The 18,741-nt window shown below is 37.2% G+C and overlaps 1 protein-coding gene across 5 annotated transcripts in view; it reads right to left on the bottom strand.

The window, feature by feature from the left end:
• The window catches only part of TJP2 (tight junction protein 2), a 73,039-nt gene that overhangs the window by 4,602 nt on the left and 49,696 nt on the right, over nucleotides 1-18,741 (bottom strand). For all 5 annotated transcript variants that reach the window (XM_026675444.2, XM_087957794.1, XM_026675459.2 and 2 more), the window contains 16 exons: nucleotides 18,036-18,160; nucleotides 16,953-17,055; nucleotides 14,843-15,401; nucleotides 12,189-12,292; nucleotides 11,885-12,038; nucleotides 9,868-9,979; nucleotides 9,644-9,777; nucleotides 7,856-7,922; nucleotides 6,578-6,728; nucleotides 5,893-6,001; nucleotides 5,084-5,294; nucleotides 3,996-4,183; nucleotides 2,719-2,814; nucleotides 1,853-1,932; nucleotides 1,519-1,729; nucleotides 588-688 (listed from right to left, as the gene is read on the bottom strand). In XM_026675444.2, the coding sequence (XP_026531229.1) occupies nucleotides 588-688; nucleotides 1,519-1,729; nucleotides 1,853-1,932; nucleotides 2,719-2,814; nucleotides 3,996-4,183; nucleotides 5,084-5,294; nucleotides 5,893-6,001; nucleotides 6,578-6,728; nucleotides 7,856-7,922; nucleotides 9,644-9,777; nucleotides 9,868-9,979; nucleotides 11,885-12,038; nucleotides 12,189-12,292; nucleotides 14,843-15,401; nucleotides 16,953-17,055; nucleotides 18,036-18,160 (2,505 nt within the window). The remainder of the gene's footprint in view (nucleotides 1-587; nucleotides 689-1,518; nucleotides 1,730-1,852; nucleotides 1,933-2,718; nucleotides 2,815-3,995; nucleotides 4,184-5,083; nucleotides 5,295-5,892; nucleotides 6,002-6,577; nucleotides 6,729-7,855; nucleotides 7,923-9,643; nucleotides 9,778-9,867; nucleotides 9,980-11,884; nucleotides 12,039-12,188; nucleotides 12,293-14,842; nucleotides 15,402-16,952; nucleotides 17,056-18,035; nucleotides 18,161-18,741) is intronic.

Raw genomic sequence — 18,741 nt, 5'->3', positions numbered from 1 at the left:
ACCTATCCTTGATGTCATGATTGCTGCATCACCCTTGTGGTTGTAATTCAGCTGCCTGGCAACTGGCATTTACAACTGACTGCAGCCTCCCAACACCCATTGGGTAAGCTGAATTCAGACTTGGAAACATGGGATTCATTGACTAACCTAACGACCATTTAAAAATGGCTGTAAAACAGAGTCCAATCATGTGGTGACTTGAGTCACAATGACAATGACATGATCAAAATTCAGGGCTCAATTGTGGTCATAAGTCAAGGACTTATATTAGGCAACTGTTAATGACCTGTGAATATACTGAGAAAGATTCATGAATATGTTTCCAAGAATGCCTTAGTGCCCATTAGTATCAGAATGCAAGTTTTAAACTACCAAACCTTAGCCAGATTGTTTTTAATATGTCAACAATTAGGCACAATGACTATTGCATTAAATTGAAGAACCTTTACTTTAAACAAGGAAAGACTTCTTTACGTATATAAAGAAGAAATTCCTCTATACACAGAAAGCCTTTCCTCTCATAGAGGCTCTTGGTCCATGTTCCAGGTGAACATGTATGCACAAACCAAAAGGATATGAGCACATACCTTTCCTTCTGAAACCCACACTGCTTCATTTTGTTGTTGCTGAATAGTATCTTTAAGGCTGCCATACCAACCATCATTGGCTGAATTTAGATCAATGGAAGCTGCAGAAATGTTTAAACAATGAATTGTTGGATTAGCAAACTATTACTGACAAACATTTCATTATCTTACTTTAATGGTTTTTCAACAATAGAAGATCATGGCTGTTCTCCACCTGCTAACTACGTCACTACTTACTATAAATCGGTGAGAGGATGCTTAATATTTAAAAGCAGAGTAAAAGAATAGTACAGCATTCCATCAATATAAAAGTAAAAATGAGAACGTTGGTGTTCAGGAATGGATAATGCTAATTATTATATTATCCTTCCTGTTTGCTTTGTTCCTACTTAAGAAATATGTTACATGATATTTGAAATAAATCATTTTTCTATTTTACTATTGATTTCTTCTTATTATACTCATAGTTTATAACCAATCCTAATAGATATTTTTTCTCAGGACCTCTCCAACTGAACTCTTTTAAATATAGCTTAGAAGAACAAACAATATTTTTTGTGTGTATAATCAGAATGCATCTATTAACACATTTAATACTGTAACTCATATATTTACGTTTAAGCTATTTGGACCAAGCTTTCTGGGAAACGCTAGGAACTCTGATTAGCTTATTCCACTCATTAAGCCTTCCTCTGATTAGAATATTTTTGCTTTTCCTATAATTGGAGTATTTTTCCAAAACTATTAAAATTACCGTATACATATAAAAATAATGTCTTAATTCCAACAGAAATATTATCTACTCAAAACGTATGTATTCAATAGGACTTGGAGTTTGCCTACTATGACATTTCCTGTATGGCAATCACATAACCTTTACTCTGTGCTCCAACCGATGCTTTCACAGAAAACAAATGATGGTTTTATGCACCTGTAAAAAGATGGAAACATGTCTTCTTCAACTTATTTGCTTGATCATAAAGCTTCCGTGCACTCTTGTTGGATGTGGGAATTAGCCTTTGCCTCATAACTTTCACACATTGTTTGCTGTCCGGGTTGAAAAACACTACAATTGGGAACCACTGAGTGTAGTTTAACAGATCCACAGCTTTGGGAGTCACATCCAACAAAGCATGCTTGTCCTGTACAAGAAAATGGCAATATTGAGTTTATGCTTGTAGGAAAGGGAAGAAAAACACACCAATATTTTTAATATGGTCTATTACTATTATTCTAATGGAAAGGATACAAAAGGAAAAATATACCTGTTCAATAATTTGTCTCACAGTGTTCAAACGTACTACACCAGTGGACTTCTCTGAACCTGCATCTTTTGGCTCTGTTTCTGCAAGAATATGCCAGTTTTATTATGTTTAAAGTTTGTCTTAGGAGATCACATTAACAGGAGTTTTCAACTATTTTTGTTCAAAGTTCTAATAGCAATCTTAAAGGCACTTAATAGTTTTAGATCAGGAATGGCTAAATTAGTATCACTTCACCAATAAAATTTGTGCCAGAGACTTTTTGCTCATGTGCCCAAAAGTACATACCTTAGTTTGACACATGTATGAATTACTTTTCTCAGTTATGAGTCTACTACAATTGAGTTTAATCTAATGGTTAAGGCATCAGACTAGAAACCAGGAGACTGAGTTCTAGTCATGCCTTAAAATGAAAGCTGGCTGAGTAACTTGTGGGAAAAGACCAGGAAGAAAATAAAAAGTTGGGTCTCTACTGTAATGCTTTCTATCTAAAAGATTATTCATTAGGGCTTTACAATGTTAAGAGATAATGAGCCATTAAAAATAAAAACCTGTTTAACTTTTGTTCAAGTTCATCTGTTGATTTACTCGTGGACAGACTCATATAGTTTTCTTGGCATCGGTCTGTCAAGAATTGCCAAAAAGCAGTTGGCCATTCTCTTCTTACATTTTTAACTTCCCAATCTATTTTTTACCAATCTCATAGCCGAGTTCCAAGAAATTCTTTGAAACTGCAAATTCTTAAAGTATTTGGGGGGAGATAGTCAAAGACATTTTTTTCTTATTCATCTGTTTCATTGCCACCACTTTATAATTATCTGATGTATTGTTTTTGTTATTCAATTAATAATAAGCATGAAGTCACTCACTGGCAGGCTGATATAGCTCTGGCAACTCATTATGCAACTTCTCCATCGCGATGTCTGCAATGGGACCAAATATCACCACTGGCCTCCTAAAACCAGCTGCAAAGAAAACACATGTAGTTTGCTACCATGATTATAGGATCGAAGTAAAAACTACTCTTTTAAGGTTAATTGTCATTACAGGGAAAAATCAGTGCTGCATCAATGAATTCTGCTCATATGACACAAGACATTATCTTTCTCTTTTTCGTTTTGCTACTCATTACATACCCATTGTTCTACAGGATTCCCCAAGACTACTGAAACAATTTTCATAGTACAGTAGAATCTCTGATCACAACTATAATTTGTTCCATAACTTTGGTCACTACCCGATTTGGTTGTGACCCAAACCTAATTTTGGAAATTTGGCGCTTACAATAAAAAGGCGCGGAAGAGGAAATTGGCCACAGGGGAAAAAAATTGTGAATTTTTTGGTCAAAACCCGATTTGGTCGTTGTCAGAAGCGTTCATGACCAGAGGTTCTACTGTATAAGGAGGCAGGAGAGGAAAGCAGAATTGCCTTCTTCCATTGTCTTCATTGGTGAAACTAATTTCAATAGTGGAACATAGTTGGCTAACATCTATTGACTGTAAATCGGATACCTACCTGTAATTTCCCTCTTTACAAGGGAAAGTTTACAATCATTAAGACAAGCTTCCTACAGGAATTAAAAAGAAATGAACTAGCAGTTAAAAAGCAAACAATTTGTACACCAGGTTTCAACACAAACTGAACTCTTGATGAAGTCATTTGAGATGTTACAGACTCAAAAATGGCATCATTTTTGTTATAAGGGTTAAGACAGAGGTATCAAACTCGCGGCGTCACATTATCATGTGACTTACCGTGACTTTTTTCCCCTTCGCTAAACCGGGGGTGGGCATGGCCAGCATGTGATGTATCCGGCCCACGGGCCACAAATTTGACACCCCTGGGGTAAGAGAAATGGCACTTTCCCAATGCCTAGGAGCCATCAAGGAAGCTATATTTTCCCATATACAGTATCTAAGAGTCAAAACTTCTGACATGGGTAAATTCTTCAGTGCCCATGCTGGCTCAGGAATTCTGGGAGTTACAGACCACAGGTCATAAAGTTGCCTTAGTTGCCCGCCCGTGGTCTAGAGCTAAAACTGAAGAATTATATTTTTTTTAACATTTCCCCCTCCCCAAATGAAGTATCTTTCTTTTATAAATAAGGATATTGGTTCTCAATTCTTACATGTTGTTCCTCACTCACCTTCCCTGAGAATAACCCTCTCATAGGCTGGAAATTTTGTGCCAACAGATGCAATTGCTGTTAGATCTTCTCGGCTCTTCTTCAGATTCTTTTTCATTCCTGACCGCTGGCCGCGCATCCGCCAGAAGTCAGCCCTGTCACTGGAACCATCTCTCTGAGCATTTTGAACACTGGCCAACTGTTCAGCCCTGAAAGGGACAGCATTGTTCCATTTTTCAAAAGCCAACAATGGGAATACACCTAAGATCAAATGCAACTAATCTCCAAGTATGAAAAAAATCTGATTTAAAAAGATTTAAATATTTAACCCTTAACATAGTCATAGGAACATTAAAAAATGAGTCTTCATATATTTGCTGATGGCTGTAATGCCAATCTCTTGAGCTGAGGCCTTCTCATAAGAATCCACAGGAACTTTCCTGGCCCCTATATTACATTACCCCATCTACTCAATTCGAATAGGAACAGATAAAGGTGTGCCCTTTGCGGGACAGGGCTAAAATTATTCCTTGTCCCTGGTGGTCCTAGTTCTATCTATACCTATTTGTACATTGAACCTGATTTAAATCAAGCTTCAATGGGATGATCAAGAAATACACTGCAGATCAGTATTTAGTAAGGTAGCAATGAAGGCCTTGGACAAGTTATTCTGATGCAATGACCAGTCTATAGCTACAAAAACTAGAATCTTTGTTTTTCCTCTCAAAATCCATGGATGAGAAATTTGGACTTTGAAGAAGCAGGATTAAAAAGTATTGATGCTTTTAATATTTAATGTTCCTGAGAATACTATAGTTAGCCAAAAAAAACAAACATTCATAGAACAAATCAATCCAGGGTTGTCACTTAAGGAATAAATTTTCCGGTCAGATTATCATATTTTGGGCATGTTATGTAAAGACCCAGATTCTTGAGCAACTGTGGATGCAAAACTCAAGAGACTTGAAGGACCAGGTTTGAAGGACAATTGTCCTGGAAATGATTTAACTTTATGATTGCTAACAAGTATCAATTTGATAACTTATAATCATAGTGTGACAGAATAAAAGGTAAGGTATCCCATGTTAAATTACAGAAGAGCAACATACCTGCTTTTATTCGGAATCAACCCTTTCTCTAATTCACTATCAATTCTCACTGCCAACCAATTGCCCAGCTTCCCATCATACAGTGTATCAACCACTCGGAAGACATCACCCCTGGTGAAAGCCAAGCTATGCGGAGTTTCTTTTTCACATTCAAAGTGGGTCCTTATGAAGAAAGAATCCCCTCTACCACAAGCCATTATGTCTCTATAAACTGGGGAGAAGGAAGGAAGAGACGTGAGAAAGACCCTAATTATTATTATTTGCTTCCATCAAATAAACACCTAAGAGTCGCAGATATAGAAGAAGAAAAAATGCTTCTATATAACTTTTCACACAGGACGCTATTTTTTCCATATATTACACAGAAATCAATTTCTGAATTTCAACATGCTATATCCTACTACCAGTGGCTCATTTTAAAAGGAATCCTACATATTAGCAGATATTTCCTATAAATTTATAATAGCAATAGTGTAAATGAAGAAGTTGGTCTTGCTAATAATAAAATGTCTTTGATCACTGGACATTTTTTTAGTTTCAAAAATTGGAAATATCTCTTTTTAGCACCAAGATAAATAATACTTTCAACCACTATGCAAATTAGCAAAGAACCAGTGATCTACTTAGCTATCTTAAAAACTTGGATGTTTATCAGAAAATTTACATCACTGTAACTAATAAACATGTCTAAGAATATGATAAACATCAGCAGATATAAACAGAGCAAAAGATGAAACAAGAAAATATATTAAATAAAGTAGCACATTAGAAACATGCTATCCTTTTACGAATTACATATTCATACGTACCATCATATTTGCTCTGAGCCAAAATTGTCACGATATCACCTTTAGGAATTTCTAATAGGTACAGAACAGCATCCTCTCGAATAATACCTCTGAAGTCTTGACTGTTTACCTGTTGCAAAGGAACCATACTAGAATTTAGTATTTCTTTCAGGTTTTTTTGTATACTGCAATTTTAGGTAACCATAGGATACTTTTTAGTGGTTTATATTTTATATTACTGCAGCTTTCAGTACCCAGGTATATCAATTTATTGTTATGAGAACTACATCTGTAAGGCACAAGATTGAAAAAGCCTACAGAAAAATAGGTAATTTAACTGAGTGATTTCACATATTCCATTATAATATTGGAAACCACAATCAACTTTAGTCACCATTCTTTCCTTAAAAACAAAGTCTTACATTTAAGTCAGACTATTCAGAAATACTGACTTTAATCTAATTATAATCTGTTAATTATAATAGAGAGCACAGAAAGGCAAATGGATTTTTGTGACAAGGGGATTTTTTTTTCTTTCATAAAAATTGAAAGAAGAAATAAAATGAATATTTATCTCAGCCATACCACTAAACAGATTTCTTAAAAGACAACTTCAGAATTGTCCTCATAATTATAAGTATCAGGGATATTTTTTGTCAGTTAAGCTGCTTAAAATAATATATTTTAAATAATTCTGCATGCAAACCTTAAGAATTTGATCTCCCTCCTGTAGGCCTTCCTGTTCTGCTGAGGTCCCTTCTTGAATTCCAGCAACAAATATTCCTACGTCATTCCCACCAGCCAATCGGAGTCCCACACTATCTCCTTTCCTGAACTGCACCATTTTTGTATCGGGACTTAAAAGAAAAAACAACGGGTGTTATTTATTTCACTTTAAAATAGGCTATAAATAATTTCCATAGCAGTGTTTCTCAACTTTAGCAAGTTTAAGAAATATGGATTTCAACTCCCAGAATTCACAAGCCAGTGGAAAGTGTAGTAGTTAAGAGTGCTGTCCTTAAGAAAACCAACATCCACACTAACTGAGAAGCAGCTAATAACCAAATGCTTCAACATAGCAAAGAGGAAGCTGTCCTCACAATTTCAGATAGACCAAATGCACATTATTTGTGGAATCAAAAAGACCCAGAAGGTGAAACCGAGACCTGAAAATGGAATAACCATGCTACCCTCTCCATTAGAGAGCACAGCAATTGATGTGAGGCATAGGATCATGGATAAATTAGCAACAGTCAACCATCAATTAAACAGGAACTTCTGCACAGTACATGGGCCAGACCCTCCCAAATCTAGACAGCAGATTCCACAAATCATGGAGAACAAGAAGCAAAAGATCATGTAGAACTTCCAGATCCAGAAGGGCAGAAAGGTACTGGCCAATCAATCAGACACTGTGATAGTAGACAAGGACCAGAAGACAGCAGAAGTAATAGATGTAGCGGTGCTGAATGATATAGGAACAATAGGAAAAAGGAGTATGAGAAGCTGGAGAAGTGGCTTGAAGGAGGAAGTAGAGAAGATCTGGAAACTAAAGGCCAAAGTGGTCCCAGGAGTGGTCCCACTCCTACCCAGTAGCGGTAGAAGCACTTGGGGCTGTGACTCCTAAGCTGGGAGAGTGGTTTCAACAGATTCCAGGAACATCAGAGCTCTCTATACAAAAGAATGCAATGCTAGGAACAGCTAAGATTCTGCACAGAACCTTCAAACTTCTGGTGAAATTAGAACTGCTGTTTTATCCTTGAAATAGGGCATTTGGAGCTTAAATGTTTTTAATTTGATTTTGCATACCGGTACACGACAAGATGCATTTGAATGTAGTATTACACCTGACTTTGTATGAATATCATTTTGGCAATGCCAAATTATGTTTTGTTTAATGAAACACTTTTTCCATTATTACAATTATTTAAAGCAGCAAGATTTATAAATCAAAGCAATAGTAATAAAAGTTAAAAACTCATACCCATATATTGCTTGGTCCTCAGGATTTGGCTGAAGAAATATTCTTGTTGCTGGTTTTGAATGTACAACTATATGTATATATAAATAAATAAATAACAACTTACAATCTGCTTCTATTTTAGTCCTCAATAATAAAAAGTGATATATCAGAAATTCAGTACATTTTATTTAAAATAATTAGTATTGATATATCTGTCTTTGTTCCTAGTAAATATAGAATGTGTAAGATAACGTGCACTTATGGCTACAATTTTATTTATTAAGTATGCAATGCCACAAAATAGAATACCTTCTTTATTTGCAGTGATTTCCAAAGATGCAGCAAAATCATAATCCTGAAGCACATTAAAGCAAACAAAACTTATGGCACCCATCCAATGATTTTAATTCAACATCTAATATTGTATGCCTTAATATCTCAAAGGAAATTTCAAAAATATATTCTATTCTACTATAAACCACTATATAAATTGGTTTGCATACCAGATTAACACATTTTTATTAGCCATAGTTTATTGATAAAACACAATTGACTGCATTTGTAGACTACATTAAGGCAAAACCAAATTATATTTTGGCTTAACATAATGTGTGTACCGGGTCAATATAATTTTACTTAATGCTCTTTTGCTTTAATTACAACTTTTTTCCTCCATTTACAGACTGTTTCTTCAACAAATTTCTACAGTGGGTCACCAAATATGCTAAAACATAATTTATTGGTCAAATTTTGTTAGATACGTTATTGTTGACTGGACACTCAGTATGCTATTCCATAAATGATGTAAAATATTAAATTATCTCCAATTGCTGCTCTCCTCAATTTACTATTCTCATCTTGCGGGACTGACAAAACATGTCTTCTTTGACACTGAGCACCCCCCAACTAATGTACATAGTTTCTTCCCCAAACCCCAAAAACTTTAACCTTAGACTGTCTACTATTGACCTCACCCCTTTCCTAAGAGGTCTGTAGGGGGCGTGCATAAGCGCACCAACGTGCCTACCGTCCCTGTCCTATTGTTTCTCTTATTCTTTTATTTTTCTTATATGTACCCATTTCATGTATTCACAACTATGTATTCACTTATACTTATTATCTTGTAAACAATTGGCAAATCAAATCAAATAAATAAATAAATAAATAAATAAACATAAGGTGTCAACTCTTTTGAGGTTCCCGAAGACTTAGCTCTCTTCCTAGGTCTGGAGCTGGTCTGTTGTGAAGCCTCTATCATTTTCTTTTAATTGTTATGGTTGTTTTTAGTCTGAACTCCTACTTTTTAAAGTATTTTAATTATATATTTGGATGATATAAGCCAGAAGTTTGGAAACCCTGGCCCGCAGAGTGGGGCTTGCCAGAAACCAGGCTACACAAACAAGTGAAGCCCCATCTGTGCACATGCGAGATGAAACTACACCCTCCCTGGTCTACGGAAAAGCCTCTCTCCACGGAACCGGTCCCTGACGCCCAAAGGTTGGGGGCCATTGCCATAAGCCACCCAGAGTATTTTGGAGTGGGTGGTCATAGGTAACAATGATAGATAATGATAATAATAGCACAATAGAAATAAATACACTACACATGATCTGATTGGTTGTGGCTTTTTGCATTGAAGGACTCCAGCTTGTGAGAGTAGCTCAGAGGGTTCAACTGTCTGAAGCAGGAGGAAAGTGGACTCTTATTATGCCATCCTATGAATCACTAATCAAATCGTGTAACTATATAATGGAAACCAGGATGCCTTGTTACTGAATCAAAAGGATCTCAAAAGAAAGCAGCACTAACCTGGCGGATCGTCTTGGTACTTCACTTGACTATTTGTCTCTGGTATTAAAGCAGCTGTGGAATCCACAGTTGATCGAAAAGGGGTGGGCATTGCTCCCATTTTGGAAAGTCTATTGCTTGGGTCTTCTTTTGCACTTAATACAAAAATCAGACACTGTTAAAAACAAATCAAAGATTCTGTGATGCAGCAAAAAGTAAATGACAGCACACGGAACACATCTCACCTCAATTTTTCCTTCAGCTTTTCATTTGATGAATGAAACTCCACTTCAGAGTGATGCGGTCTTCTGTCATCCTGAGGTGAGCAAGATCCGTTTGACTCTATTTCTGAAATATCTGTTGGGAGAACATAGTGCAGAGACTGGAAAAGTTACCACCGTCTATAATTTTAATGTTTGTTGACGTGCATGCATAATAAAAGGCTTTCTTCTTTTAAACACTGACAGCAAAAAATACTTTCTGAAATTAAAGAAAGCTGATGTTACAAGATACTGCTAGTAGGAAACTAAACCCTCCAGGCAGAAAATTACACCATTGTAATTTTGCTTACCAAACAGATCTAAACTTAGGATAGAGATTTCTTAGCTTTTCTTCGAAGGATGTCATTCAACAAACTTTGTTCAGATGAAGGCTTTGAAAAAATGGTAGCATCAGATAATCTGTGGAAATCCTTAGGGCTGGCATAAAAATTATGACCAGTCACTTGAAAGCTGCTGTAGTAGTAGTAGCTTCCAGGGAAATGGAAATATCCAGATTGTCACTTCTTATTGTGTAGTAATCTTGGAAGTCACTAGAGCAGTAAGGCAGCATTCTTCTCTTGAAGCCTTAGGCCAAAGTAGGTATCGATCTCTTAATATTCTGGGACATATCCAAAGACAGGCAGAGGAAGTAAGGTCCTTTCAAGTATGCACAATCTGGAGATACATGCTACACATGGCTCCTAGCACTGTTTTGACCCAGAAATTAGGATTTTGGAGGATTAAGGGGAAAGATTTATACTCTAAACTTTACAGCAGTAACCTGGCAGCTTAAAGCACTTAATTTCCTTTAAACTTTAAGGCAGTGGTGTCCAACCTTTCCAGCTCTGCAGACCAGCACCAGCGATGGCAGCAGGCAGGGGAGAGGGGGTTCAGCGCAAATGGAGCTTTGCGCACAAACGTGTGCCCACTTCTTGCGTAAAAGGACTTTCATGCACTGACCCACTTACCCACTGTTGGTGTGGCTCAATTCCCAATGGGCCGTGGCCCAGGATTTGGAGGCATTCCTTTTTCTTTAAAGCCCATTACCAGCCAATTAAACTTGATAAGGAGCCCCGGTGGCACACTGGTTAGAGTGAAGTACTGCAAGCTACTCCTACTGCAATTTGGCAGATCGAATCCCACCAGGCTCAAGGTTGACTCAGCCTTCCATCCTTCCGAGGTGGGTAAAATGAGGACCCAGATTGTTGGGGGTAATAGGCTGACTCTGTAAGCCACTTTGAGAGGGCTGCAGAGCACTATAAAGCGGTATATAAGTCTAAGTGCTGTTGCTATTGCTCTAAATCCCCATCCCTTATGCAGACATAGTAATGTCACCAGTCTTCTTTTCTCTCAGAGGTCCTCTGAGGCCAAACAAATTATAAGGATGACCTCAGCACTGGGAAGAAAATACTTCCTGTCACCAGAAGCAATCTCAGATTATTTTTTTTAGCCTTGCTTTCAAAACAAGTGGCAAGGAGCTATCCATTTCAAAGGGATTCCAGCTTTTTTAAGGAAAACTGAGTAAGGTATGCCTGATATTGCCTGCCTGAGCCATGAATTCCTGCCAACAATTATGAGCATTTATTGGATATGTGAATATGGAAGAAGCGGATATCAATGAAATAGCTCGGGATGAACAGTAGGCTTATTTAGAGGTATTTGCCTCTCTAGTATCAGGGACAGAAGCTATGAACAACATGGAAAAATAGAATATGATATGAAACATATCTGTTCTACAGATGATTCCTGCAGGGCTCATTATTGTCTTAGCTTGAGGCCCAGAAACCAGCTCACATCCTTTGCCTCAAAAATCTGGTCATGATTAAGAGACTGTTATTGTTTTTCCACACAACAAGCACAAAGATTTTGCATACGGACGTATGTTTAGATCTATTTAGGATGTAACATTCTACACATAGATGTTGCTCACTGCTCTTTTGAAAACCATTTAAACATTTTAACAGTTTAAAAAGCATGTTTGGTTTTGCTTTCAACCTCTTACCTTCCATTTCTGACTCGCTGTCCTGCATGGTAGGAATGTTGATTAGAGTTTGTCTTCTGTCTCTCATAACAACCAACTGGAGTTTTCCTCTTGATTTCTCAATCAATTTTCTAGCATCTGATAAGGACAGATTCTCTGTCACTGTACCATTGATCTGAATGTGAAAAATAAGCAAATTGATTTATATCTGAAGTTCAAAGAGTTTCCACCCAGTATTTACAAACAGGCAATTAAAACAACAACATCATTATATATATTTTACATCCCCATTAAGAAATTAATGTTTCTTTGTACAATGACATACTTTGAGAATGATGTCCCCTTCATGCAAATTGCCATCCTTTGTGGCCAGGCCAGTACTAGTCATCTCTTTGATAAAAATCTGACTTCCAAGCCGCAGGCCATATTCTGCAAGAGAAACAGGGTTTTGCAATTTATCAAAGAAACCTATTGCATACTAGCAATTTCCAAATTTTCTTTTAAAAAAAAATCTTATCAGTTTTTTGGACCAAAAGCTTTTTATCCAGCAATTCCCACATTTTAGACTGAGGGTGTAACTTATGATTCATAAAACCAAAGATAGTCTAGCAGTTAAATTTGGCTATTCTAGGACTCACAAACAAGTTAACTATCATTCAATTCAATTCAATCATATAATTCAAGCAAGCAGCACTTATAATTGACAGATTGTACTCAAAAAAACAATTTGCATAGGCACAATTTACTGCATAGTACCTTATGAACATTCAACACTGCAATAATCTAGAGCAGGGGGTCACCAACCTTTTGGACCTCAGGGATCACCAAACTCATAATTTTAAATCCCAGGGACCACTAACCAGTTATGTGGATGTGGCTTGGTGGTCATGTGACTGGCTGGGCATGGCTTGTATGTAAATATTATAAATATTTATATAAATATTGATTTTTTTTATAAAAAAGATCAACTTTTACCCAAAATCAGGCAAAGTAGGCAGGCAGATTGAGTTGCTCACAGAATCATTCATTGATCTATCTATCTGCCACCAGCTACCTGAGTCTTTCACATAAAATTTGCATGCTGTGACTCTGCACTGAATAATAGAACCTTCAGTTCTAAGGAAGGTTCAGCTGTGCTTAAAAGCAGAGCCGAAGTTCTAAACACTAGCTAAAAAGCAAGAAATCCAACTATTTCCTGCTTCCTAGCTAATCTAAATCTCCTGGCACAGCAGAACAGCTGATGGTCGGAAAAAGGAAAAACAGCAATTTAGCAGGCAAGTTTGCAGGGTAAGAAGTGAGTGGGTGGGGAGGGTTCCCGTGGGCCATGTCGGCAGCGCAGCCTTGTGTTTCTGCACAGCCTGGATTAATTGCTTTGGGTGGTGCTCTGGGGGTGAGATTTCTCTGCGGCCCACCAAAATTTTCTCATGGGCCCACTGGTTGGCGACCAGACAGAATTCAGACAGAATCCGAATGTGGGATTGGATCATCTAATCTAATTTTCTAATGTAGGAGAATACATTCCATGTAACCTCTGTTCAAAAGTCTTTGATAAGCAAAAGATAGTTTGCCTATTCAGGTTGTTTATTCCATTATCAACTGTTTCTATTATCAGAAACCATCTTTCTCACAGTTGGTTATATCCATTTTTTTGTAAATGTGAACCTACAATTCAGTTCTTTATCTCTTCAAAGTACAGAGGATAAATTTGTATGGCAGTTATTTTATGTATTTGATGATGACTATCATACTGACTCTAAATTATCTTTTTATCTTTTCTTTAGGCATTTCCAACCTTTCCACCTAAGAACTTGACTTCTCATTGCTTCTGGGTACATTCCAGAGATAACTGTATGGCTACTTAAGGGACAGCCTCTCATTTCCAGAGACACTGTTTATTCCATATAAACTGAGAAAAAATGTTTGATGCTTGGCCTATACTATAACAAGTCATTTAAAATCAAAGCAATGTTTTGATTTTCAGCTATAAGAGGGTTCCAAATATATAAATAATTGCTGGCAAAATCTTGAAAAGAAATACAATAGTTTTTTATAAAAATCACCTAACAGGATGTCTAGAAGTAAATTTTCTCTTTCTCTCTCCCTCACCCCTCTCTGTGTTTAAATATAGCATGCTAAATTCAATTTTGTTTCATTCAGAACTTGAACTGTATTTGCAGATTTATGGTTATAAACACAGGATGCATCCAAAAAGAGACATTAAGCAAACAAATCTCAACCTATTAATAACATAAAAGGTGGGAATTTTTCTTACATTCCACTTTATTGTGGAAATAATTTATTTTAAAACTGATCTATCCAAACTAGCAACGCAAACAAAACAAAAGTCTCAAAGGGGAAAGTTATATATCTATCTGATATCTTTTTATTCATTTATGTAAACACATGTGCCAATTAAATTTTAAAATACCTAGGCACTTTGCAATAGTTTAACACGAATGAATGAATATCCTATATCCTGGAAAGCTCTACATTTTTAAAATCATTTGGAAATTTGAGAGCCCAATATGGGCCTTCAGGTAAAATGGTTGGAGAATTGGATATAGCTGATTAAAGATCACTGGGCAGCAGCTGTTCACTGTTTTATTTTCTACAAAAATATTTGGGATCTACAAATGGCCCACAGACATTGCTGGAAATACAAGTCATGACTCAGGTCTACTCTGTAACATGCTAAATTCCTATAAAATTAGGTAGAGGAAGAACAAGGAACACCTCAGGTACATCACTGCCCCCTATTGGCAAAACAATGGCTATTGGTACACAGTGGGTTTTTCCCACATACAGATACACATGCAAGTACAACTTGGCAATACCTCCTTCTGTAAGCTACAGGTTATCTTTTTTAGAACGAAAAAAAGAGTAAAACATCAACAAAATTGGTTTTTGCATCAATGACAGTAAGACAACAAAAGAACAGGCAAGGGAACACATTTCTTCAACCTGTGTTTGAGAACTTGCCTTCATTTGATTTGCTTTTCGTGAGAAGAATACTAACAGGCTCTTCCTGTGTTCTACAGTCGTATGGGTCAGAGGCGGGACTGTGAGTACTCAGCCTATCTCTGCTACCACTCTTTGTTTCCCTCCCACGCTGAGGGTCAGGACGAGATTGCCAGTCATAATCTCTTGGTAGACTTCTGCCTCCATCATACCCATAATCATAGGTATCATATCGATCAACGCTCCGCCCTCTGCTTCGGGGCCGTTGGTATTTACGGTCCAAGCTTTGCTCTCTATCCATGCTACGGCCCCGGCTTCGATCGCGACTGGAGCTGCGTTCTCTGCTGTGGGTGCGCCCTTTATTGGGGGCCATTCTGTAGCCCCTGTCAAGGTTGTCTCCCCAGCTCTGGCTACGGCCTGCATTTCCGCTCTGCCAACTCCTTTCGCTGTAGACGCTTCGAGCGCTTCGGCCGTCAAACTCTGCACGATCATCCACGGGTTCGAAAGCTCTATAATCGTAGTCAAGGGACGGGCTTCGTTGAACTGCATGGACTTGTACCTTACGTGGTCTTTTCACAACCTATTTACAGGATATAAGAACAAGGTTACCTTTTTAAAAAATGAGTCCATCATTTTATATAGGTAGTCCTTGACTTATAAACATTTGCTTAATGACCATTCGGAGTTACGACAGTGCTGGAAAAACTGACTTATGACCAGTCCTTACATTTAACAATTGTTGCATTGTCCCCATAGTTATGTGATCAAAATTTAGGTGGTTGGCAACCAGCATGTGTTGATGATGGCTGCAGTGTCCTGGGCTCACGATTGCCATTTGTGACCTTCCCAGGAGGCTTCTAAGCAAGCAAAGATGGGGGAAGCTGGATTTGCTTAATGATTGCATGATTCATTTAACGACCATGAGAAAAAGGTTACAAAATCAGGCCTGACTCACTTAATGACTGTATTGCTTAGCAACAGATGTTTTGGTCCCATTGTGGCCTTAAGTTGAGGAGTACTGTAGTCCATTTTCAAAAACCTAGCACAAATTTGGATGCAACGTTGCATAGCACTTGACCAAATCTGATTCTCTTCACAGTGTGTCAAAATCACCAGAAGTTCTCCAGATTATCAATGCAACACTGGGTAGCATGTTCAATAACTTCCTTTTATGTATGGAATGAACTATATCTGCAAGTACTTTATCAATAAGAGGAACATTCTGAAATAACAGAACAAAAGCCCTTCTATCTTCTTCCATTTCAAATCTTTGCTTACTTTCACATGGCTTGTTCTCCCCCATGACTGGATATTTTATACTTGAATATAGTAAATTCTTCTGAAATCCCCCAATGCAGCAAGATATTAATTTTTCCTTAGCTTTAGTGACAAAGGGTGGTTTACGTTAAGTTGTAAACCACAATTTGCAAGTCACAACAGCTGGGTTTATTTATACTGCATTTAAAAAATAAGCTCCGTTCCAACTTCGCACGGTGGCTGATCATCTTTTCAGATAAAAGGCAGCAGTGGGACAGGTACTCTGCTTTTTAGTCTCAAATCTCTTAAGATTTATATTTCTCAGTCTCAGTGACTTTTAAGATTCCAATTCCCAGAATTCCCCAGCCAGTTCTGGGAGTTGGAGTCCACACATTGCTGAGGTTTAGAAACACTGATCTAGACTTCATACTGGATCAATCTTTAAGACTTTGGGACTTGTGGGCTTTAACTCCCAAAATTCCCTAGCCCACCATGAACAACTATTACTAAATGTACAAAATGGCAGATTTTACTGAACCGAAATAGACGGGTAAACAAATACAATTTCAAAATTCATAGAACTCATTGCAGATCACAATGAAAAGGTTACTTTTTATATATTTGATCATCTATTCCAAGACTAATCTGAAGTGATTATGTCTCCCAAAGCATTAACACCAACATATGTTAGAAAGAACCATCAGTCTCATGGAAATCCTGAATTTTATGGATACCCTTCTTCAAAACTTTAGCAGAGGTTTGCAAACTATAGAACTCAGAGCTTCCCGGTTTCTAGGCCAGCACCTTAACCACTAGGCCAAATTGGTATTCTCTCTGGTCTCTCTCTTTCACAAATAAATAATAATAAACTTACAATGACGGCCGCTTTCCCACTTTTTCTTAGTTGCTGTACAGCAAATGCATGGGCCACATTTTCCATGGGTGTGCCATTAACCATAACAACTCTGTCATTCTCCCTGGAAAAGAAGTGAATCATTGTTTTTTTTTTTTAAAGGACCAACATTATAATTCTATTCTGGTTGAAAACACGGGGATCTGCCTAATTCTGCCACAACTGCAAAAGTCCATTTAGGAAAAAACCTCATGCAGCTATTTAATCCTGTACCAGATTGTCCCCTTTGGCCTTCAATACCCAAGAAACACTGTAGAGAAACAAGTGTATTTTCCCCCCCTTTTTATTAGGCATGTGGACCTATAGCAGGACTGCATTGATCCTATTGGGTTTTGCATACAAATATGTACTTTCTATTGAGAGAAGAGAATATTTGCAGCTCAGTGGTGAACTATGGGATCCTTGGTGCTCTCTGAGCTTGGTGGTTTTTTTTGCAGACGTTTCATCATCAGTGCACCAATGATGTCACCTAGTTTGGTAATAAAATGTCTGCAAGAAAACCACCAAATTCAGAGAGCATCAAATTTCTCCATTTCTCCTTCATTACAGGAATCATAGCTGATTACTGCACGTTGTTTACTATTTAGTGATGTAAGCAATGTTGGAGAACCAAATTTATAAACCAAATAATAACCATGAAACCAAACATCAGAATACAGTAATGGCATTTTCCCATTTCTTTTCTTTAGCTACAATGAGGAATACTCTATCATCATCATCATCATCATCAGGTTTATTTATTTTTGCAATAGGTTTATTCTCTGAACAAACTCAGAAACAGCCAGATGTTCCTGAATGCTGCCTTCTGTGATAGAACAATAAATTATTCCCCAAATTTAAAATCCTCTATTGTAGAGCTCTGATAAAGGTAAGGAGAATTGGATGGTAGCCAGATTTACCATGATTACAGTAAAAATAAAATAAATAGTTACATTTATAGGGGCAAATATTAGGAAGGCCAAAGCTCAGAAACGTATTTGTTTTTACAAATAAATTGTCAATGCAACAAAACAGTTAGAAGTTAAGGTAAAGAAGCTAACTTACTGAAGTAATCCATCAGCTGGGCCACCTGCAAGGACATCAGAGACAACTATGGATGTCTCACCATTTTCAAAATGGGGGTTGTCTCTGCCACCGGAAACTGCAATACCAAATCCTCGCTTTGAGTCCTGAAAGGGAAAAAAGAAAAAAAGCACACCACACCTTTAGCAATCAACCAAAACCACATAGCAACTCCCTCCCCACAAATTATATTCAATAATTCATATATAATTAAGGATATATTAGAAAAGTGAGTGGCGAAATTACAAAGGGACAGGGGAAAAAAAAGAAAATATTTCTGACAGCTAAGCGGGGCTTCGAACCGGGAAAGGAAGAAGCTGGAACAAAAGATTTAACTAAATTGGACTAAAATATCTTGGCAATAAACAGGCATAAAATAAAGTTGGACTTAAGATTGTCAAAACATAATAACAATAAAGTTTACAAATTGGAGATTGGACTGTGCTGGAATATTGAGGTTTGAAAAACCCTAAATTAAAAAATAGGGGGGAAAGGTGAAGACTTTGTATAATGGAGTGTCACCTTTTGACAAAAACTTGAGCTCAAACAAAAGGGAAAGTGTTATGCCTGGATTCCCCAACGGGTGTTAAGGAAAACAAACTAAACAGAACATGCAGCGAAGTCAGATAGGAAGACAGGTAAATGTGTGAGATAAGTTTTCTAGTTAACACGCAGTAAAAATACAGAT

The sequence above is a fragment of the Notechis scutatus genome, chromosome 2 (assembly GCF_049901735.1).
Source record: "Notechis scutatus isolate UNSWTSFEM ecotype Mainland chromosome 2, rNotScu1.2, whole genome shotgun sequence".
NCBI lineage: Eukaryota > Metazoa > Chordata > Lepidosauria > Squamata > Elapidae > Notechis > Notechis scutatus.
The sequence above is the reverse complement of the archived record's forward strand: the minus strand, read 5'-3'. Positions and strand labels throughout refer to the sequence as shown.